At 38.5% G+C, this 24,346-nt stretch overlaps 1 protein-coding gene and 1 pseudogene across 3 annotated transcripts in view; both read left to right on the top strand.

Annotated features, from left to right (window-relative positions):
- DENND5B (DENN domain containing 5B) overlaps nucleotides 1–24,346 on the top strand; it is a 221,741-nt gene that overhangs the window by 183,948 nt on the left and 13,447 nt on the right. For all 3 annotated transcript variants that reach the window (XR_002825205.1, XM_004383616.2, XM_004383615.3), the window contains 5 exons: nucleotides 4,424–4,505; nucleotides 16,553–16,681; nucleotides 18,485–18,606; nucleotides 21,903–22,048; nucleotides 23,521–23,639. Coding sequence is in view for 2 of the 3 variants with exons in the window: in XM_004383616.2 (XP_004383673.1) it covers nucleotides 4,424–4,505; nucleotides 16,553–16,681; nucleotides 18,485–18,606; nucleotides 21,903–22,048; nucleotides 23,521–23,639 (598 nt within the window). In the remaining variant the exon portion in view is untranslated. The remainder of the gene's footprint in view (nucleotides 1–4,423; nucleotides 4,506–16,552; nucleotides 16,682–18,484; nucleotides 18,607–21,902; nucleotides 22,049–23,520; nucleotides 23,640–24,346) is intronic.
- LOC111821866 (40S ribosomal protein S29 pseudogene) lies at nucleotides 472–1,574 on the top strand (annotated as a pseudogene).

The raw sequence follows: 24,346 nt of genomic DNA, 5'->3' as shown, positions 1-24,346 counted from the left end.
TTAGTAATTAAAAATATGAGAGGATAAATACATACAGACCATATATATATAAGGGTGAAATATGTATAAAAGTGTCACTTTAAAAATGAAATATTTTATTCCTGAACACAATATAGTGTTCTAATTATATAAAAATTAGCAGTTTGTTGGCTTTCTGTTTTTAAATATGTTTTTCTCCCAAAGAATACTTTTCTGTTTGCTAGTTAATAAGCTTTCTAATTGCAGTAAACAGTCTGTGTTGTCATATTAAGGGAAGATCCTCAGAGTTTTTAGAGATTCACAGTGCATTTGAACACTGCTCTTACAAGCATTGAGCCAGAATGAGACAACTGGATGGTAGATCATTACTGTCCTTCCTCAGAAGCATCACTAATCAGGAGTCAGAGATATTTTAAGAGTTGCAGAGGAATGAAAAGGCTCTGTCTCAGCAAGAGGACCAGAGCAAGGGAAACTCTTAATTTTGACCTAGCCATTACTGTACCAAGTAGTTTGAAATCTGTTTCAAAGAAAGGATGTCAGTGCTGTTGGTCTTAGAAAAAAGGCTTCTCAAGATTGTCCATCCAGAAGTTTCTGCCTTTAAATATGTTGGCCAGCTTAGACATAGGACTTGTTCTCAAACCGTGCACCCTCAGGCATGATTCCACTAAACTTTAAATAGATCTTTAAATCAGTTGGGGATGGGAGTAGGGGAAGGAGGTGGAATACTGCTTATAAATCGTTATTCTGGATCTGGCCCTAGAGTTTTGAGTCGTTCTTCATTAAAAATTTTCTATTAATTATTTACCTGCCTATAGGCTATGTAAGGTTCTGTAAAAATAATATATATAGTTTCTGCCATCTACAAACTTGCTGTCAGTAGCATTGATTCAAGCAGATACACAAAGGGGATTCCTGGGGCTAAATATTAAATCTGTGAATCTTTACATTGAAGGAGAAGGAACTGAATTAAGAAACAGTAATGGAAGTATGCATTTAAATAGTTTACAGATTTCTCTTCTGGCTAGAGTAGGCTTCATGGAAACCTTAGATTTTAGATCTCTAAATAAAAGATATGGCTTTACTCCTTACCCCCTAATCTGCCTTCAAGACTGTTTCTTCCAGAGTCCTAGTCATCATAAAACTATCACGTTAGCAGATGACTCTCAAATCTCTATCTCTCGTCCTGGTCCTTAGACATCCATTTCTGATGACTCACTGGGACCTCAAACTCAACACATCCTAAAACAAACTCATTTTCTCAGCATCTCGCCTTTTGACTTGGTGCGTCCCTCAAAGCAAGATGGGTCACCAGCAGCTCTCCTGGAGTCACCCGTGAAAATTCGGCCAGGGTTCCCGCTCTTGCCGTGTGTGCTCAAGCCAACACGGTCTGATCCGGAAGTATGGCCTCAATACGTGCCGCCAGTGATTCCGTCAGTCTGCGAAGGATATAGGCTTCATTAAGTTGGACTAAGTGATCTTCCTTGAATGGAGTATCCAAGATATCTACACAACAAAAGAAACAGTGCTCCAGCTCTTTGTATATAAAATAAAAAACTTCAGTTGTGACTTTTAATGTGACTGGAATAATAAATTGGTTATGAAGTTTAAAAAAAACAAACACCTCAAAGCGTTTTCTCACCATCTCTCCGTCCTGTCCCTGTCAGGCTTTCTCCATTCTTCTCTCTGTCTTGTTTAATGTTACCGGCACCCTCCTCTCAGTCAAGCTAGAAGCCAGAAAGTCATCTGTAATACAATGGGAAGCCCACTGGACATGACAGCAGAACACTGTGCCCCTTACAATGTGTAAGATGGGGCAGGTTTTTTAACCTTTTTGAACCCCAGTTTCTGCAACTGTAAAATTGAGATTTAAAAAAAAAAAAAAAGATTCAGAGGAAAGTTATAGTAATTAGATGGATTAGTAACATATTAAAATGTTTTATATTAGCAATATTAGTGTTTAATATTAGTTTTGACTCTTTGGTCTTACCCACTGCATGCAGTCAATCATTAAGTCCTGTGGTTTCTGCCACTGTCTACTTCTCCTCTGTTTTCACAGGCTACCACTCACTTAGCTCATCCACCGGTTGGACTTTGGAATAGCTTTTAGCTCATCTCCCTTACATCTCTATGCCATCACACTGCCACTCCAGTTAGTAATGTAAAAAAAAACAAAAAACAAAACAACACAGAAATACGTCATTTCTTTTCAAATTTTCTCCCCCTCTCCCTAGGTTGAAATTCCAACTTGGCGTTTAAGGATCTACCATCTGGCCCTAACTAGCCTTATTGTCCTCAATGAGTAATTTGTTGAGGATATATTGTAGGGGATTGAGACCTCTGTGAGGCCCTCTGGGTTTTCCAAGAATAGGGTATGTGAGCTGAGCCTCAAGAGGCATTATAGTTTAACAGGAGTAAAGTATGTTAAATTGTGGTAAGTTCTGTGATAGAAGTTCAGTTTTACAAGTCTTGATAGAAAGAGGGAATGATTTACCCCACTGTGCACCTAGGAGAGGATATTCAGGAAAGATTTCACACAGAGACAGAATTAAAGCTGAATTTCAGTTCTCTGTAGGGTTTAAGAAAGCCCATGTTTTTAACCATTAAGCTATACTGCTTCTCAATCTTAACTCATAAGTAGGTTATAAACAGGGAGAAAGATTCAGAAGCATTGAAGAATGAGCTTTAACAAAGGCATGGAGACATGAAAAAGTACATCACATGTTTAAGGAACATTGAGCAGTAAAGGATGACTAGAATATAGGGTTGGTGGTGGCGGGCTGGGTCTAGAGAGCAGTATTAACCCCCTACTGTTAGTTTCTGCTTCTGAAGTCTAAAACAAGATTCTCAGAACATGCTTATTCCTGTGGATACTCTTATTGTGAATGCTACTGTGTTTTTAAATACCAGTCTCCTCTTTTATTTAGAGCCTCTTACCTGCTCTCTGGTCCCAGACGCATGGTTTCTTCTTGTCATGTCTCCCTCTAGCCAACTTGCTGATTATGGTTTCCGTTCGTCTCTGCTGCCTCATAATTTTTTTTTTTTTTTTTGCCTCTTCCCAACCTATTTCTTACCACTCATGTGGCCGTCTTTAGTGTGCAGAGGCATTCACTCTGAGGCATCTCACTTTCTCCCCAAAAACGGAGATGTGTTTTCATTAATAACACACTTAAGTGGTGACAGTCTTAGACAGGAAGAAAACATAGCGCATTTTCCTGCAAGTCTCTGAACAGTTCCTCAGTGTCTATTATTTCCTGGGTATCAAGATGAACCAGTCTTTCCAGTGTCCCATTGAAAATTCCCTCCCCAAATTGCCGAGGCAAATGGCCTGTTCATAACTCACCTGGTATAGAAGGCTCTGGAAAGTACTGCCTTTAGGTTGGCCTCGCCATACCCTCTTCCTTCTGGCAGCCCCACTAATCTACTAGCTTTAGCAGTCCGTACTCATTTACACCCACCGTGAGCCTACCTTCAGATGGTAATAAACCAAAAAGTTTCCTGCCTGTCTTCCTTCAGTACCAGCTTCATATATATTTATGGCTTCCAGCATTGTGTCCTAGCCCTCTAAAGTAGAACGGATCTAAAAACTGAGAAAACAGCATATTTAATATTCAGCAAAAACCCACATCCTAAGTTCTGATTATATTGATGTATTTGATAAGTGTGATATTGCAATTTAGTCTTCATTTACAGATGGGAAAATGGAAATAAAGGGCACAGAACTCTGTGATAACTCATTTACAGTGAGCACTTCAACTACAGTATATCAGCCAGTAGTTGATTGCTTCGCCTTTGCTATACAGGAGAATAATTTTTCCTTCTTTCCTAAATATTAGCTATTCAGATTTATACAAGAATAACTGGTGAATATTACATTTCTAAATGAAGATTACTCATTTTGCATGATATATATACTATTATTTAAATTCTGAACTTTGAAGTAGAAACAGCAGTCTGGAGAGCCCAAAGTCTTAGATTTTCTAAAACAATTTTCCAGAGTATAGTAAAATGTAATTGCAATTCATGAGCGTAGAGATGATTCACATACTTAGTAGCTTAATTTATAGACATCACTTTCATGTAATTATCCAGAGCTGCTCAGCTACTTGTCTGCAGTAGGATGAATAATGTTTAGAAAATGACTGGCCTTTATGGCCACAATTTGCCTACATTGCATTATTTGCTAGGTGGACTTTTTTTTTTTTTTTAATAATATTTTATTGTGTTTTGGTGAAAGTTTGTACAAGTTAGGTCCCCACTAGGTGGATTTTTATGATTCATTTTAAATTTCCAAGTGCAAACCAGATTAGCTAGAGAGAAAATAACTGGTTTACTGTATTAATAAAGTAACAATATTCAGGGAAAAGAATTTGAACTTTTCTGTTGTCTTTAAAATTTGTTCATATCCAAGTAATTTCTCATACTTTGCTGATATTTTTCTACACAGTTGCCCTTGGACCAGAAAGAAGAAAATCTGACTCAGGAGTTATGTTGCCTACACTCAGGGTCTCTCTTATCCAAGACATGAGGTATTTGTTGTATACATGAGCACATGGTGGTAACTGAAATATTTATGACTTTCACCTAAATTACTTAAACACGAATGACTGTGTATTTTATGCTTATATGTTCTGGAGAAACTATTTTTTATTTTTTAATGATTTGATTAATTTTACTTTTACACTATTGTATTTTATTCCTTACATTAAATATAAAGAGAAAATGCAGCTGAGAAGAGTTTGAAAGCATCCCTAAATTATAACTCCTTTTGCTCTTTTTTTTTCTTTTTTTTTTTAAAATACCCTTAAATACCTGCTGCCCACAGATAACAGACCAAAAACATCTGCAAATAATCACAGGTTACTTAGCAGAAAAAATTCTTGTCAGGTAGATTTAGCTTGAAGCAAATACACATCTGAGAGTTATCACTTCTAATTACTGATCTTTGAAATCTTTACAAGGCATCAAGATATCTAAAATAGCTTACTGAATGAAGAAGGCAAAGAGTTTTGTCTTTCAAACATTTTAGGTACCGCACTTAGCCAACTCTTAAAACGTGTGAGTTTAAAGTAAATGTTATAACATCTATAACACTTGTAACTCTTTTATCTTATAATGTGCTTTATTAATATTAGTTGTGGATGTTTATATGATTTGTCAAATATCTGCAATTGAAAGCATAACTCTTATGAGTGGCACCATAGTCAGTGGTAACACATCCTGGCTTTACCACTTACTGGCTGTGTGACTTTAGGCAATTTTCGTAAGTTCTCTAAACCTCAGGTTCCCGTATCTCAAATAGAGATAGAAATAATACGTATCTCATAGTATTGTTGTGAGAATTAAGTGAGTTAGTCCGTGTAAAAACTTTAGAGAAATACTTGGCTTATAGTAAGAGTCCAGTAAATGTTGGTTATTGTTATGTAAATCAGTTTACATATTTATATCTTAAATGTCATTACTCCTTGATAGATGTTGTCTTTATGTGGCTTGTGATTGCTTTTGTTGGTTAGCATAAGAATAATCATTGTAACTGTGAGGAGAAAGTTATCTCTGGCTCTCTAAACTGAAACATAGAAGCCATGTGTGTTCTGCGGTGATTTCCCAGTAGCCATCACCTTAAGGTGATGGTCCTTGAAAGCTTTGCAGCAGTTACCTCAAGACCAAACTTCTGATGTGACCTAATTAGGAGATGGTCACATTGCATAGGCTGACCTACTCCTTCAGTTTCTTTGTTTCAGTTTTACATATTTCATGTTGTTTTGATTTTTTAAGGGCAGGGAGTGCCTGTAGTGTTTGTGTATAGCTCTAGTTCTCTTTGTCTTCAGCCGTTCAGTATCCAACCAAAATACTTTTTTCCAGAATTTAGATTGTTTTTTTTCCTCAGTCTCCTTCAGTGTGGATATGTTATTCATTTTTAATACAGTTAGGCTCATTTGCTACAGTTTGTATTCCGTTTTAGGTTGCCACCACATCCTGGTTGTTTTTTTCTTTTCTTTTTTTAATTTTATTTACATACAGTAAAATTCAGTCTTCATGGTGTGCAGTTCTGTGGGTTTTAACAAACACACAACATGATGCAGAACAGTTCCATCACTCCCAAAACTCCCTTGTGCTACTCCTTTTTAGTTGACCCCTCCCTACCCCTTCCCCCTGGCAGTCAATAATATATTCCCAAGCTTTTTTCACTGAGAGAGACTACCAGCAGTGACACACCGGGACCCGTGAGCACAGCTGGCGTGCAGATATTGATTTCTAATACCATTTTTCAATGAAAGGAACCAGAGCTCCCTAGAGAAGTAGTTGATTCCAGGGCTGAGGCAGGGGACATATAGGATGATCTAGAGCATCTTGTGGTTCCAGAAAGTAAGGAGTGCTCAGAAAAGAATGGAGTCATGTCAGACAGGTACAGGAGCTAACTTAAAAGAGTTCCCAGTGGCCAAAGCTGAAACAGTTTTAACAACAAAACAAATGATAGTATTGGAGCATTATGCATAGAATAAAATTAGTATCTGGGAGATAAATGGATGCGTGCATGTTTGCGTGCATGCAATGGGGCAGCTCTTTTTTACAGAAGAATTCCACTTAATAAATGTGGAAGGAATGAAGGAGTAGAAAATCACCATTAGAACACCACAGCAATAATTGTTGTAGGCAATATCTACTAATAGATGCTAAAATTAGTGGTTGAAAGCTTAAGGAGAAACCAGGATATTTGCATAGTCTCAAAACATCTGTCTCAAGAATTTATTAATTACAAAGGGAAAAATACTAACTTTACAGTGAAGAAACCTAGCAGTTATCACCTTAACCAAGTGATCAAGATTAACCTCACTATATAAGACATATCAACATCATGTACCCCTGATAGGATACACTGAGAAGAGTATATCACTTCTCACTATTCTTGCTAGAAATGCATAATTTCAATCTAATCATTTAAAAAATCAGAAAAAATACAAAATGAGGGACATTCTACAAAATAACTGATCCAGCTCTGTGCTAGTGACCCTCATGCTCATGAAACTGATGTCTATTAGCATTCAGACTAATAGTATACAGTCATATTCAAACTAATAATATTCTGAATTAGTTTATAGCAATTCAGACTCTGAATTACAGAATCTGGCCCATAATTGGTGCTGAATAAATATTTGTTAAATATAGATTTGCCATATTTTAAGCTCTATGAGTGTGTGTGTGTGTGTGTGTGTGTTTACCTAACATTTTTGCATATATCCTTAACTGATCAACTGACCAAACTGCTACTGAATTGTATTGGGTACAGTTTTGAAGATTTAGAAAGGGGGCGATAGCTGAGATACTTTTTACTATCAATTTAAAATTTAAAGTAGTAGAAAAAACTTGAGAAGTCATATTGCTTAGTTTCTTCCTTTTGTAGATATGGAAAATGAGGCCCAGACAGGTTAAGTCTAAGACCATAGCAGAAAGAAAACTACAACCAAGGTTTGCTGGCTTAGTTCCGGATTCTTTCTAACTAGACGTAAGTTCTCAGTCTGTACTAGGTCTCCAGAAAAATGCCAAGTGTAACTAGGCACAAATAAGTTGGCAGTAGTATATGGGCATGTGTCAGCCTAAATATAATTTAGTATAACCTTGGACAGCCAACATTTATTCAAGATATGCAAGTAAAAAATTGACGTCCTGTGACTTCTTACTTGAGTGTTACTTCGGTTCTCAATTTTCAGACTTTGTCTTACAAAGAAGTCTGAAAAAGACCTCTGAGTTTCCCAAAGTGATGTTTTGGCCATATGATAGATGCTTTTCATAAAACTTGATTGGTTGATTGCTTTCAAAAGGTATTTAGTAAGGCAGAGGGATGTTGCCCAGAAAAGACGGACTGATCCTCCTGTTTCTTAGAGCATGCATGGCAGCCCTCCTTTGAGGTCTTCATGGACCAAGGCTTATTTCCCTTTTTCCAAGTTCTTGGCAGGTACTTCATTGTAGTCCCTAATTGCTACCAGATAATTGATGTGGATAGTCTCCTTAAAGAAAAACACCCAAGTAATATTCTAAACTTTTTTTTTTCCCCCAATCTGGACAATTGAAGAAAACTTCAGGTAATATTGAGAAGTTTACCTCTCTGAGCCTGTGCTCTCTGTTGGACATATCCCTCTGTTAGTACCTATCCCTCTGTTAGTACCTCCCATCTTTCCAAGTTTATCTCTTGAGGCAAAGACATTGGCAGTTTGAGGACTTTAAGTCCTCACAGTTGTCAAGAGTCTTGCCCCTGGCTTGCTTAGCAGTTGGCATGAGTCCAGGACAGACACATCTAAAGGCCATCCCCTTTTTCTTAGTCTCTCAGGTGACTCCCCACGGCCTTCACAGATGCCAAGTATCACTAAACCGTCAATAATAGAATGATTTTATTTTACCAGAGAGAAAGGCTGGAGACAGTAAATTATTTTACAGATGATCTATGTATAAAAGTTTCATCATATTGTTGCCATTATTCCCAGTTTCTTTCAGAGTACCCTGTAGCTTTTCAAACTGACTTTTATTCTTAATGACAAAACATTATTAATGATTAGGGGCAAAGTAGAACATTACATGAGCTAGGAGATTGTGAGCACTGTAATCTAAGTATAGATATGCTGAATACGTAACCAATGGACAGGATGTCTGAGTAAATCTCAGGAGTGTTCTTTCTAAAACGGGAATAAATTAATTGAAGGTAAACTAGCTAGTACCTTTATATTTTTATAAATACATGCACATGTGCTTGTGAGCGCCTGGCTTTATTCTACACTAAAATCAAGTAGTCGTGAGTGACTTTGTTTTACCCCATGAAAGAATATTTTTAAGAAGTTTTATGATACCACTAAATGTGAATTTAAACTAAAGATGATTAATTTCTTAATAAATATCCTTGGTGATACGATGAAATAAGCACCAGTTTGGTACTAAGGAAATGCAGATTCCAATTTAGGTGCTGCCACTCTCTTAGTCAGAAATCACTTGGTTTTAGGGAACAGAAGCCCTCTCAAACTAGCGTCACAAAAAGGGAGGATTTATTGGAGGCATATGAGGATGTTGTAGAATTCAAGAAGAGGAACTGTGGCTGGACTGAAAGCATTCTTGTCTTAAGGTTACCTTTTCTGTCTCACTAGAAGCAAATCATTTCTGCTTCTCCCTTCACATCTACTGCTTCTCTTCTCTCTCTCCTTCCTTTTCCTTCCCTGTTTTTCCCTCCCCTTCCTTCCCTTTCCTTCACACTTCATTATGCACATGATTGCCCAAGCCCTGTCTTTAACGTCACTTTTTATTTCTGCTGTTTAACAAAAATGAACTCAGTTTTCCAGTATACTGATTCTCAGTGTTTGAGAAAAAACCTGATTGGCTTAGTTTAAATCAGGTATGTACCTCTTATCCAGTCAGTTTTAGCTAAGGAATTAGGAACATGGAACTTGTCCTTTGAGGTCGTGGTGGTACCTGGAGTTTTTCTTCTGGGTCTGTGGAAGGGAATCATCTCTGAGAAGAGAATGTGAGTGCCAGGAAGAAGTGATTGCTAGAAAATGGGCGGCATGTCTAGAATGCATATTATCTCTGTGACCTTGGGTGGGTCACTTAGTCTCTGTGAGTCTCAGTTTTCTCATCGTTAACTTGTAATAATGATGCTTTCTGTCTCACCAGTGGTTGTGATAATCAGGTAAGACACAGCACATAAAAATGTTTCTAAATTTAAAGGCTTTATACCAGTTTTAGAAACAAATCAAATTATTTAAACCACATTTTATATACTTTTTGTAAATTAACAGGATCTATGTTGGAAGCAGAGCCCTGGTGGCATAGTGATTAAGAGCTCAGATGCTAACCAAAAGGTCAGTCCAAATCCACCAGCCGCTCCTTGGAAACCCTGTGAGGCAGTTCTACTCTGTCCTATAGGGTCGCTATGAGCCAGAACCGACTTGATGGCAACGGGTTTTGGGTTATTTTGGAAGCAATACTTGTGTGATATTAGGCTCATTGCCATAATAATTACCTATAATAAATTATTCCAATTAAAAACAGATTCAAATGATATAATTACACAGCAATTTTTTTTTTTTAATTTTAGATGAAGGTTTACAGAACAAACTAGCTTCTCATTAAACATTTAGTACACATATTGTTTTGCGACATTGGTTACCAACCCCATGACATATCAGTGCGCTTCCTTTTTGACCTTCGGTTCCCTATTACCGTCTTTCCTGTCCCCTCCTGCCTTCTAGTCCTTGCCCCTGGCCTGGTATGCCCCGTTAGTCTCGTTTTGTTTTATGGGCCTGTCTAATCTTTGGCTGAAGGTTGAACGTCAGGAGTGACTTCATTACTGAGCTAAAAGGGTGTCCGGGGGCCATACTCTCGGGTTTTCTCCAGTCTTTATCAGACTAGTAAGTCTGGTCCTTTATTTTTCTTTGTGAGTTGGAATTCTGTTCTACATTTTTCTCCAGCTCTATCTGGGGCCCTCTATTGTGATCCCTGTCAGAGCAGTCGGTGGTGGTAGCCAGGCACCATCTAGTTGTATACACAGCAAATATTTTTTTCAACTTTTTAATAAGTGTACAATTTATTGACAGCAATTATAGTAATCAGCTGTGCAGCCCACAGCAAATATTTTAATGGATTTGGATTAAAGTTTAATAACACAATGTATATATATAAATTGTTTTAAGCATAAAATTAGATATTATAGATTTATACAGCAACAGAATTTTTTGAGTTCCTATTATATGCTAAACCAAAAACCCCATTGCTGTCTAGTCTGTTTCAACTCAGAACAACCCTGTAGGACAGAGTAGAACTGCTCCATAGGGTTTCCAGGGAGAGCCTGGTGAATTTGAGCTGCTGGCCTTTTGGTTAGCAGTCGAACTCTTAACCACTACGCCACCAGGGTTTAGAGACATTACATTAGTCATTTGAATTATGGTGTTGGTGAAGAACATTGAACATACCGTGGACTGCCAGAAGAACGAACAAATCTGTTTTGGAAGAAGTACAGCCAGAATACTCCTTAGAAGTGAGGTTAGTGAGATTTCGTCTCAGATACTTTGGACATGTTATCAGGAGGGACAAGTCCCTCGAAAAGGACATCATGCTTGGTAAAATAGAGGGTCAGTGAAAAAGAGGAAGACCCTCAATGAGATGGATTGACAGAGTGGCTGCAACAATGAGCTCAAACATAGCAATGATAGTGAGAACGGTGCAGGACCAGGCAGTGTTTTGTTCTGTTGTGTGTGGGGTCACTACGAGTCAGAACCGACTCAACGACACCCAACACCAACAACAATATGAAAGTACAAAGAAGGAAGCAAGGCTACTAAGAAGTACTGGCCTTCTTGTCCTCAGGGAGCTTACACTGAGCTGAGAAACATGTATGCCAAGAGAAGATGATAAAAGTACTAGACAGTGCGTGATAAGTGGCAAATTAAACTCTAGAAATCCCTAAACTAGAGAGGTCATTGAAGGCTGTCATGGCCAAAGAAAGCTCCTTAGAGGAAGCTGGGTTATCAAAGATGAATAGAATCAAATAGGAAGCTAGAAGAGAGTACTTTAGGTAATGGGATGCGAAGTCTTGTAAATCAGACTCCCTGGAATGGTATATTTTTTAATAGGAAAATAATGTTGGAAAGATAGGTTGAAGCCGAGGGGTAGAGGAATGCCAGCCTGAGCAATTCAGGCGGTATCCTATGAGCTGTTGAAGGTTTTTGAATAAAAGAATGACATTAAGGAGGCAATATTTTAGGCAGATTGATTTCCCTGGTACCAGTGAACGAGATGGGTTTGAGGAGAAGAGTCTGGAGGCCTCATCTCCAAAAACTCCATGCCTCCTTCCAAAAAAACTAGCAGAAATGCTTCTGTGATGGAAATGCTGATTGCCACCTAAAACAGGTTTTACTTTATTTCAGTCCTTCCCAATTTCATTAAACATAGATTTTTTTCAAATTATAGTTATTTTCCACTTTGCCGTTCTTTACCTACCATGTTTCCAGATACTAGCTTAATTTATTTCAGTAGATTTTACTGTTTTTCAGTAGGAAGAATACTTAAGGAAAGATTATACATCATAAATAATTATCACACCTCATACAAATTCATTTTTTAATTAATACACTTTGATTCATATTGGTACTCCTAGATTATTTAAACTGTAACCTGGCACTGTACTCACTGGAGTACCTCATAAATAGCAGTGAACGTTAAGTGCTTGGTTGATACGGCTTTCTCCCCACATGATCATGTGTAATGTTGTTAACCCTTTAAAATAGAGCCTGTCAAAATAAATAAAAAGTCTGCCATAAATTCTGAAAAATTGCTTAGAAGTGAGGTGGCATTGGCTGAGCCCCACAAAAATGGCAACAGAATTTTTTATCTCCTCATCTAACTTATTTTTAAGCCACTTTTTAGTGTGTGTGTGTGATGTGGTATAATGCTTTACATCTTGTTTCTCGGGCGTTGGTGGTCATACACCAGCACTGGGGGCTGAAGGCCTGAATCTTCAGAGCCAAAGATTCGGACAACTGAGAGAGTCACAGAGAGAGAGAATGAGAATGTATGTGTTTTGCAGGGAGGATATTCCTTAATCTGAATACTTAGAATCAGCAGATTAAAGGGTTGTTGCAGAATTTATTAGGGCCAAGGGGAGCCATTCCTGATATTTAAAAAAAAAATCAGAGGGGATGGTGGGTCACAAAAACAAAGACTTTTCAGTGACTCACTGTAGTGGTTTTACATTTACCCTTGCCCTTCTTGCCCACCCTTTTCCTCCTTAGGAGGGAAAAAAATGATTTAGGAAAATACATTCAGTCCTGCTCTGCAGTGCAGTGAGTTACTTAATAAGGCCCTTCTAGCCACAGTCCTGGTGACTCCCCCAGAGTAGTTGGGTAGGACTATGCAAATAAGGTGCTTGTGGCCCACCAAAGGGATTGGACAGCTTTCTGCTAATGCAAATAAGGTATATGGAACCTGTGATAGTTAAGGTTATGTGTCATCTTGACTGCGCCGTGATTTTCAGGGGTTTGGGAGTATGTAGTCATGTAATTTGGCAGTTACGTAATGTAGTCATCTTCCATTTTGTGATGTGTTGTAAATCGTAGCCTTTATGCCTGTGGTTGTGGTCCCATTTGGGAGTTACCCATTACGTTAATAAGGCGGGATTAGGGTAGGATGTATTTTGAGTCACTGCTTTACTAGAGGGTGTGACTTAAGTCACCACCCTTACCCCAGTCACCACCTTTGCTACCCTTATTCAAGCTATGCTATTAATTGAGTCATACCTTTTAATCTTACAAGAGACAAAAGGAGAGGGAAGCAAGCAGAGAGGGAAAGGAGACCCACTACCATCAAGAAGAGCTAGGAGTGGAGCGCATCCTTTGGATCTGGGATCCTTGCACTGAGAAATCTCCTAGACCCAGGAGACAGAGAGCTAACACCGGAGATGGTGCCAAACAATGAGAAGCACGGCGGAAAACTGGCAGCAACAGAACCAGGAGACTGGCACGAAAAGGCGTAGTGGGCTTCCTGGCGCATGGAGTGAGACTTCTACCGTGGATGTGCTGGCTGAGCACCTTTGGGCAGGTGGCTTCCTGGCAGAGTAGGGTGCCTCCAAGCACTTGTCAGTGGAGCTAGGTTTGCCAAGCCACAGAGCAAGAAAGCTGAGTGCCTTTGGCCCAAGGCTTACTGGTGGAGTGGGGTGCCCACAGGCACTTACTGGCAAAGCTAAAGAGATTTGTAACTCTTGCCCGAGCAGGGCAGAGGCCAGGCCAATGGGTGAGGGCCAGAGAGAGGCCTGCCTGTGGGCACAGCTAGAAGAGTCTGTCCTGATTGAAGAACTGTATCCTGAGTCATTTCTGATCCTGAATTGTAACCTGTTACTTCCCTGATTAACCTCGTAATCATGAGTATTGTCTATGAGTTCTGTGTGGCAATTGCAATGAATTATCGAACCCAGCAGAGAAGTAGGGAGTGTGTGGGAGGGACAGCTGGTGTTAGAATCACTAAAAAGGTTGGAGAGAGAAGATATGTGTAACTTCTGCCCCATAGGAATCAACTTTGGGCTCTTGATGCTGATAATGATTCTCTCTCTGCCTCATGAAGTTAGACGAGGAAGTCTGACGCCCTGCCATGCCATTTTTACATGCTGAGTATAGCATTGCTGTCTACACAGAATACAAATTTATACATGTAGATAACATTCAAGGGAGTTGGACCACTTTTTTTTTTTTTTTTGTAGCCACACAATTTTCCAAGTCTTTCCAAATTTTAAGAATTTTTAATTCATTAACCCAGTAAAGCTTGTCTTCATCCTCTTCTGAATCTGGCTTGAATTTCTGGCAGTTCCCTGTCACTGTATTTGTGCAACCATTTTTTAATTATCTTCAGCGAAATTTTACTTGCCTGTGATATTAATGATATTGTTTGATAATTTTTGCATTCCGTTGGATCACTTGTCTTTGGAATGGGCACGTATATGGACCTCTTCCAGTAGGTTGGCTAGGGAGCTATATTCCAAATTTCTTGGCAGAGATGAGTGAGCATTTCCAACACTGCCTCCGTTTGTTGAAACATCTCAATTGGTGTTCTGTCAATTCCTGGAGCCTTGTTTCTCGCCAGTGCCTTCAGTGCAGCTTGGACTTCTTCCTTCAGTACCATCGGTTCTTGATCATATGCCACCTCCTGAAATGGTTGAATGCTGACCAGTTCCTTTTGGTACAGTGACTCTGTATGCCTTCCATCTTCTTTTGATGCTTCCTGCATCGTTTAATATTTTTCCTGTAGAATCCTTCAGTATTGCAACTCGAGGCTTGAATTTTTTCTTCAGTTCTTTCATCTTGAAAAGTGCCAAGTGTGTTCTTCCCTTTTGGTTTTATAACTCCAGGTCTTTGCACGTTTCATTATACTACTTTACTTCGAATTCTCGAGGTGCCCTATTAAATCTTTTGTTGCTGGTGTCAGATGGATCTTGGCTGAAAGCAGAGAATACCAGAAAGGTGTTTACCTGTGTTTTATTGACTATGCAAAGGCAGTCGAATATGTGAATCAGAACAAATTATGGATAACATTGCAAAGAATGGGAATTCCAGAACACTTAATTGTACTTATGCAGAACCTGTACATAGACCAAGAGGAAGTCGTTCGAACAGAACAAGGGGATACCGCATGGTTTAAAATCAGGAAGGGTGTGCATCAGGGTTGTGTCCTTTCACCATAGTTAATTCAGTCTGTATGCAGAGCAAATAAACTGAGAAGCTGAACTATATGAAGGAGAATGTGGCATCTTGGTTGGAGGAAGACTTAATTAAGAACTTGCCCTACACAGATGACACAACCTTGCTTGCTGAAAGTGAAGAGAACTTTCAGCACTTACTGATGAAGATCAAAGACTACAGCCTTCAGTATGGACTGCACCTCAACATAAAGAAAACAAAAATCCTCACAACTGGACCAATAAACAACATCATGATAAATGGAGAAAAGATTGAAGTTGTCAAGGAGTTCATTTTGTTTGGATCTACAATCAACACCCATGGAAACAGCAGTCAGGAAGTAAAATGACATATTGCATTGCGCAAACCTGCTGCAGAAGACTTCTTTAAAGTGTTAAAAAGCAAAGACGTCACCTTGAGGACTAAGGTGTGCCTGACCCGCGCCATGGTATTTTCAGTTGCCTCGTGCAGTGAATAAGGAAGACCAAAGAACTGATGCCTCTGAATTATGGCGTTGGCGAAGAATATCGAATATACCATGGACTTCCAGAAGAATGAACAAATCTCTCTTGGAAAAACTACAGCCAGAATGTTTCTTAGAAGCAAGGATGGTGAGACTTCATCTCACTTACTTTGGACAGGTTATCAGGAGGGACCAATCCCTAGAAAAGAACATCATGCTTGATAAAGTAGAGAGTCAGTGAAAAAGAGGAAGACCCTCAATTAGATGGGTTGACAAAATGGCTGCAACAATGAGCTGAAACATAGCAACGATTGTGAATATTGCACAGGACCGGGCAGTGTTTTGTTCTGTTGTACATAGGGTCACTATAAATCGGAACCAACTCAGCAGCACCTAACAACAACATTAAAGCTTGTCTTGTCCACTGCCATACAAAGTAAGATTTCATATTTTCCAGATATTGTCCAGTGTTACTTGAAAAATAATTCAGTGGATTAAAGTGTGACAGATATTTAGTTAAACTGTATAGCAAATACTTTGAATAAGAACTTGAATGTTCAGCCTGTTTTATTATTCTTATTTTTCTGTTAGTCTGAAATAACCAAGTGTCAGCTTACAGATGTCTATGAGGTATAACAGGGATAGAAAGCCTGAAAGAGTGAAGGAGTGTTAAATATTTTTTGTCTTAGGACTTTGCCTGTGTACTTGTGTTGTAAGTGCTAATTCTTATGTGGGACTAAATTTATGATTCAGATGGAACGTTTGAAGGTTTAATCAATTTATATTGTGTATTATTGACTGATGCCTCTAAGAATAAAAGAACTGTGCTAAGTGCCATTAACTCTTTAGTTGTTTTCAATTCAAAGTTATCCTTAGGATGTATGTCCTTGCTGTTGCTGCTGTTCTTTAGGCATATTCAAAACATGAGTGAGATCAAGACTGATGTCGGACGAGCTCGAGCATGGATAAGATTGTCTCTGGAAAAGAAGCTCTTGTCCCAGCATCTCAAGCAGTTGCTCTCTAACCAGCCACTCACCAAGTAAGAAATTGCCTCCTGAGGCATTTCCGTTTCGATGACCTGTATACTTGCAGAGTAAATTGTATAAACTGACAAACTGGCTTCTTCAGTGTGAATTGCTGATTCCTGAGCACGTGCGTTCTTTCCTAACAGACGTGTGAGCTTCAGAATCCATATGTATTGACATAATACTTGATCATATCTTGGAAGGCACAGTTAATTTCACAGCCAAAGGCCAGATTGTTCCCCACTAATCAGAAAAAAAGCAAACTAGTTCACACAAGCTAACAATAGCACCCAAAAGATAGGTTAAACTATGTAAACCTTATATCATATTGTAAAGGTCACAACAAAAACCTGAAATAGCAAAAAGAAAGTGTTCACAATAAACAACTCCTTCTGAGAGTTGCCAATGCTTACATTTATTAGTTTAGAGCCAGGAAACAAATCAGGTACATACCAATTAATTGTCAACCTTTTTGATGGTTTCCCTTCAGTCTATCAGGAAATCTTAGAGGAAATGCATCAGCCAGATAGTATGTACACCAGAGCTAATCTGAAGGCTAAAGACTTTGTCTTCTCAAAAGCAAAAGTATGCAAACAATTCAGCAAAGACTTCAAATGTGACAGTCAATTGCAATCTTATCATGGTAACCCAATTCTTTGTGTAATTTAGCATTTGTAGGTATCATCCTTAGATTACTTACTGAGCATTTTGGGATGAGCCTTAACATAAAAAGAGTAGGTCTGATAAAGAATGCAGTTGTCGAGTATAGCCTGTGAACTTGACCTTGTTTTCTTAAAATTGACTTGTTTTCCCGATTATAAAAATCATTCATGCCCATTTTGATCAAAGTACAAAGAAACAGATGACAATTATTAATAATCCTATTACATAAAGATGAATACTTAGTATTTTACATGTTTTCTTCTGTACTTTCTCCTACACATGTTCTTTTATTTGAGATTACACTATATTTACAATTCAGTATCATTCTTTTTTAGCTTAACATTATATCGTAAACATTTCTTTATATCATAAGAGTTTAAGCTTTGAAGTCTGAATGCCTATTTTCAAATATTGCCTTTACTATTTACTATTTGAGTGCCCTAGGACAAGATACTTCTCTTTATCTCTGTTTTCCCATTTACAAAATGAGAATGCTAATAGATTTACCTCTTAGGGTGGTCATGAGGATTAAGTATATTAATACCTATAAAACACTTAGAACAGTACTTAAATATAAGTGCTTAATAAGTTACTTGTTGTTTTTAGTGTTGATGGTATTCTTATTGTTAAATTTCTTCTAAACTATTTTTAATAGCCACATAATATTCCAACGTATCTGTATACCATGACATATTTTTACTTAAAACACTTCCGTGGACATATGCAAATAAATCTTTGCCATGTCTTGTATCACATCATGGACTGAGTCCTAAAAGTAAAATTAGTGAGTCAAGAGGTATGACTGGTTTAAAATAATTATTGCCAACACATTGCTTTCTTGAAATTTTCAGTCCTACCAGCCATGAGAATAGCTATTCATTGCCCCCTTGTCAGCACTGGTATCACTTTTTAAATCTTTATTAGTATGATAGACAAAATGGATTCATGTTTTTGTTTGTTTTCCCTTCAATTACTAATTAGGTTTAAAATGTCTGTTAACTGTTCATTTTTTGACTCGTCTCTTCTTTCAGGATTAAAGTTTCTACCTATAAGTTGTCTCAGTGAAGGTAGTTTTTAATGGAAGATATAATGAAAAGCATGAACATTTAGTATACTATCGTCTGAGGTTTTGTGCTTGTCTTTCCCTTTCGTAGGAAGCTTTATAAGCGGTATGCGTTTCTACGTTGTGAAGAAGAAAGAGAGCAATTTCTTTATCATCTTCTTTCTCTCAATGCTGTGGATTATTTCTGCTTCACCAGTGTGTTCACCACTATCAGTAAGTCTGGAGAACTGACCTGTTAAGTGAGGAGTTACTCAGGTGACTAGTGAAATAAAAGAGTTTATGTTTTTAACAGTGAGTCATACATAGTACAGTGAGATAGGCACTCTGTGCGCCACACAGATCCATTTACGAATGAAGGACATTCTCCAGCTGCTGGGAGTGCTTCCAGAAGACGGCCCTCAGATGTCAACCCCTGTGAAGATTGCCTCACTGAAGAAAACGACCTTACCTGAGGTGATACGTTTTTCCAGGGACAGCCCCACCGAGTGACTGATCAAAGAGCTGTCCCAGAGCTCCCCATGAGGTCAGCTGAGGACTTCGTTGAGACTGCATCACAGCTCAACTTCTCCCTTGGCGAGTCCTGCTTCCTTCCATGTGTTGACCCCAGGAGCTCTCTCTAGTACACATTCTGCCTGCTGATCTCTGACTCAGAGTCTGCTTCCCAAGAAACTCAACCTGTAATAGGAAATGCTACCTAGGATGACTGTGGGAAGAAATGTTTTATTACAGATATCCCACTGTCACATCTGAAACATGTAGATTCGAAGAATCAGTATATGAAATAATAAAGATCATTTAAACTCTGATGGTTCAGAAAGACTTCAGGATTTTGCTGGACATTGTAGATCCGTAATGGGAAGACAGGCATTCTGGTGGCCCAATGGTTAAGCTCTCAGCTGCTCACTGAAAGGTGAACAGTTCAGACCCACCAGCCGCTCCATGGGAGAAAAGACCTAGCAGCCTGCTCCCTTAAAGATACAGCGTAGTAAACTTTATGGGACAGTTGTACTCTGTCACATAGGGTCACTGTGAGTTGAAAATGACTCAACAGCACACAGCAACAACAGTGGGGAGACATGCGGATTAAAGATGTATTATTGACAGAATGCTGAATTATAACATTTATTCTATTCACCATTACTAATTATTTGCAGTGGTTCCGCCTTCCCTTCCTTGGAGAATTTTTACTTGTATCGGTTAGGAATTGTGTTCAGCCACAGGTATCAGAAACTTGAGAAACAGTGCCTGAAAGAAATCAGTAGTTTTGTTTTTCTTGTGTAATAATGAGAAGTCTGGAGGTAGGCAGTCCACGGTGCTATCATGGACTTCCCTCTTAGACTCCCTCAGTGTGTGCTATTCACCTCATCATCACAAGATGGCTGCTCTTCTCAATCCAGCTTCCAGCAGAAAGGAGGAGGGAGCACCAAGGAGGAAGGGAGCAGGATCTGTGTTAGAAAAGCATGCCTAAAAAATCCCAATAAATATCACCAATGTATCACTGACCAGAATCATGGGTTTTGGCTTTCCAGTGTCTGTGGTAGAGGCAGACAGGGAAAAGGGAAATTGAAATGGGTGTTAGGCCCACCTGTAATATCTGCCAAACTACTATTACTTGTATCGGTTTATTGGAGGTATAAGAATATAAGATGTTATATCCAGTTTTTTTAAAAGAGAAGGATTAACAGCAAAGGTAGTTAGGATTCTTAAGATCCTCCTTATATCTGCAGATTTTTCTCCTGAGAAACTCTTTCAATTTGAGGAATTGATAACACTTAATAAAAGAAGAATTTTGAGTTCAATAATACTGCTGTCTTTATACCTTATCTGTGAAATCACTGTTGTGTATCTGTGGGCCCTTTGCAGCCACAAAGCTGCTGATCCCAAACAGGCCTTTTTCTGTAGCTTTACTATTTCTGTCAGTGCAAGAAATGAGAGAGACTTCTGGCACCAAAAATAAAGTCTTACGCTAACCTCTTCTGCTTTCAGTTTCAAAAACGGTTTGATTCTGATTACTAAACCATAAAAGCGTGGCCTTTCCTCTTTTTCCTTTCCTTCAACCAAAATAAAAGAGCAGAAAAGGGAGATTATTCCCCCAACATGAAGGAAGTCGTTTATGTAAAATTAGGGAAACAAACCATTTATCCTGTTCATCTTCCTCATCTAAGAGTACATTGTACCATGAACTCATATTGTGAGGCTGTATCGGGTCACCTTGTCCAGTAAATGTTTGTAATCCTATGTGTGGATCCTTCAGGGAGGGCTTCTAGCACCCCTTCTTGTGATTGAATGAGTAGAAATCCCAAGGATACTAAAAAAAAACATTGATTCCACCCTGCTAAGAAAAAAGTGCGGCTCTGATGGATATCATGTCCTAATGTGTTTAAACCATCCCCATTTTTTTGAAGAGAAGGTAGTGCAGTGTCTTTGTTTTGCTTCCACATTTGAACAGGACAGTGATAGGACAGTGACATCTAGCGGTGTGACTTTTAAAGAGCCTTAAAAGGAGCCTTGGTGGCACAGTGGTTATGAGCTTGGCAACGAGCCAAAAGGTTGGCAGTTCAAATCCACCAGCCACTCCTTGGAAACCCTATGGGCCAGTTCTACTCTGTCCTATAGTCACTATGAGTCAAAATCAACTTGGCGGCAGTGGGTTTGAGGGAGAAAAGGGTTTCACACAGATTTCTTTCCACATCTGGATTCTTTCCCTGCAGCTCCTCTTGTGCATGAATTACCTTAATAGCTGTCCAAGTCGTGGTTTACAGACTTTATGTTATGTCCAGAAGAGAGATGCCAAGAAAGTCAGCAATAGAGGAATACTATCCAAGAAGTCATCCATCCCTCTTTTCATATGAAATCATATCAGTAATCATGCTTATTTATACTTGATTTTGGTACAAAATTAATTTTAAAAAGGTTAAAACAATGAAAATACGGTAGACTGCAGTCAGTGTTTGTGTCCTCAGGTATCCTCGTGCTCATGCCTGAGATTGCTTATCAGTTTAGTGGTGATGTACAGCCATTGTGATGTGCAGTCCCATACGTACATGGTGATGTGTATGCCGTGGAAACCACCACCACAAGTACTGGTACTTGTAGTTTACAAACTAGACCTCATCTCTCTAGAATGAACCAAAAAAAAAACTCAAACCTGTTGCCGTCAATGCGATTCCTACTCATAGTGACCATATAGGGCAGAGCTGAACTGCCCCATAGGGTTTCCAAAGCTGTAAATCTTTGCAGACGCAGACTGCCACATCTTTCTCCTGAGGAGTGGCTGGTGGGTTTGAACAGCCAGCCTTTCAGTTAGCAGCCAAGCACTTAACCACTATGCCACCAGTGCTCCCCCTAGATTGCAGAGGTTATAACCTAATTTTTTTGTATATCTTGACAGATCATAAAAAGACAAAATATCTGTGAAAGCCAACAGAGTTCTTCAGATATATTAGTATGTTTTGTTATCAGGAGAATTTTATTGTAATTTTTAATTAATGTCAGCATTTTTCTTTCAGTGATTCCATATAGGTCAGTGATCATCCCAATCAAAAAGTTGAGCAATGCGATCATTACATCCAACCCTTGGATCTGTGTGGCAGGAGAGCTGGGAGACACAGGAGTAATGCAGATTCCTAAAAACCTCCTTGAGATGACCTTTGAGGTAGGTTCATCTTAGCAGAAAACCGTCTTAGCAGAAAGTGTCAAATATAGTTCTACAGAGGGATTCCAGTTTTGCTTTTTTTTTTCCCCCTTGAATCAAATAATATACAGGAACAGTCAAACATGCAAGATCAATTTTGTGACTGTATACCTGAAGTTGTCTTAAGCAGTTTTAATTTGTTTTGTATTTTTATTTGTTGTTCTAATTACTATTGTTTAAGCTCTATTTTTCTATTTGTAATATTAAGGTGCTTTGAGGCTTTGCCAGGCACTATTTTATAATTCCCAGTGTCTAGCATAGAATGTAGCAAGTAAGAGACATTCAAGTAAATACTTACCCCACAAAGGTTCTCCTCCTTACTGTGAAATGCTCCCTACCTGAACCTGAGCATCCTTTAGCAAAAAGACAGGAGAGCTGATATCCATGCTTATTAGACCACATAGTAGCATTTATAGAATGATTTTGAAAAAATAACTTCCAACATTGTAGTCAGCTTTCAGGTCTCACCTGATGAAGCATTTCTGTGTGTTTGACCCCACATGCAGGTTGAACTTGGTATGCAAGAAGAAGACAAATACCTGCTTGTGTTTCAGAAGGGAAAGTAGTACTAAGTGATCATCCTGTTCTCATGTTCTTTGGGGTGTAGGAATAGCAGAGTCCACCCAGGGTCATGATCCCTCAAGAGCCCATTTTGGCCTTATCTACCCAATGGACTCACCTCTCTCATCTGGATCACTGTGATACTTTCTCACAGAGAGACAAAGAAGTCAAGTGATTTAAAAACACATAGCTCTGATGTCCCTGTCCATCATATAGTCATTTGTGGTCTGTGATGTTTTAATTGTCAGAATTTAAAAATCAGCATTTAATTGACATTTATTTTTACTAAAATGTTTATGATTATTGCTTTCTTTTGTACTTGTCCACAAAAGGGCCAGTAGGGGCATTGATAACTTTGTTTTTTTTGCCATAGCTTCAAACACTTCTAGTAGATGAGTTGTGAAGTCACTTCTGCCTTAGTATTAGAAACAGAAAAATATCAGTGTCGTGGTATTCGTTTCTGTGGTTTTTTTTCCTGACTTCTCTGTAACTGAGTCTAAGCATCCTTTGCCCACCTCTTGAAATTCTTTTCCTTCAAAGTGTAAATCACTGCCTCTGTGTTGTCCCTGTGTCATCCTGTTAGAAATTGTGCTTTCCTCAGTGTTCTTGTAGCACTTGTTTACATCTCTAGCATCTTGTGCAGTCCAGCTTATTTGATACTTAATATTCATATGTCTCCTCTATCATTAAATGGGGGCTCCCTGAGAGCAAGGAGTACGTGTGAATAAATTTCTCTAGTGTATAGCAGAGCGCCTTATGCAGAGTAAGTCCCCTACAGTTGTTATATTAGACGGAATCAAAGTGCCCTGCCAAAGCTGAGATGCAGCAGGATGGGATCGGGTATTGAATAACCTATAATCCATTCCCTACAGTGTCAGAACTTGGGGAAGCTAACCACTGTGCAGATTGGTCATGATAACTCAGGACTGTTAGCCAAATGGCTAGTGGATTGTGTCATGGTCAGAAATGAAATCACAGGACATACCTACAGGTAAGTAAATGTCCTTGGAAGCTCAGAATTCTTTGAGACTCTTTAGACAAAAAAAGGTTTGTTTGCTTTTTTCCTAAAGCTTTCCCACTGCCTTCTGAATTTTTACTTGTTTGAGTTTCTTTGTTTATGTAATTCAAAATTGCCAAAAGTGTAATTTAAAAAAACAGATTATGCTTGCTGCTAATGCTGAGTTCACAGGTGTTGAAAAAGATTGGTATAACTCTTAGAAAAAATGGAAGAAAAAAGAAGCTTAAAATGTTTCAGTAAAAGGAAAGGATCTCTTGGATTCTACTAGTTACAGCCAGCACTCTTCTATGGGAACATTATTCTCTTTTTCCCTCCAACTTAACTCTCACATTAATTTCTAGTTTGAAAATGTTCTTCCCAAAACTAGCCACAGAATTTTATATACACTAGGCGTAAGAAAATATTAAAGAATTATTTTTACTTTTGTTGGGTGTGATAACGTGGCTATGTGGGAGAATGTTTTTACTTTTTAGAGACTCCTACTGCAGTGTTTTTAGGGGTGAAATGTCCTAATACCTGTAATTTACATTAAAATACTTAAAAATGAAGAGCATGACAAAATATTAAATCTGAGTGATAAGAATATGAGTGTCTGTTATACTGTTCTCTCTACTTTTCTGTATGTTTGAAATTTTCCATAATTAATAAAAGACCGATAGCCACTAAAATGATGGGCTATA

Source organism: Trichechus manatus, unplaced genomic scaffold (assembly GCF_000243295.1).
Source record: "Trichechus manatus latirostris isolate Lorelei unplaced genomic scaffold, TriManLat1.0 scaffold00112, whole genome shotgun sequence".
NCBI classification, from domain to species: domain Eukaryota; kingdom Metazoa; phylum Chordata; class Mammalia; order Sirenia; family Trichechidae; genus Trichechus; species Trichechus manatus.
This window is presented reverse-complemented; position numbering and strand designations above follow the sequence as displayed.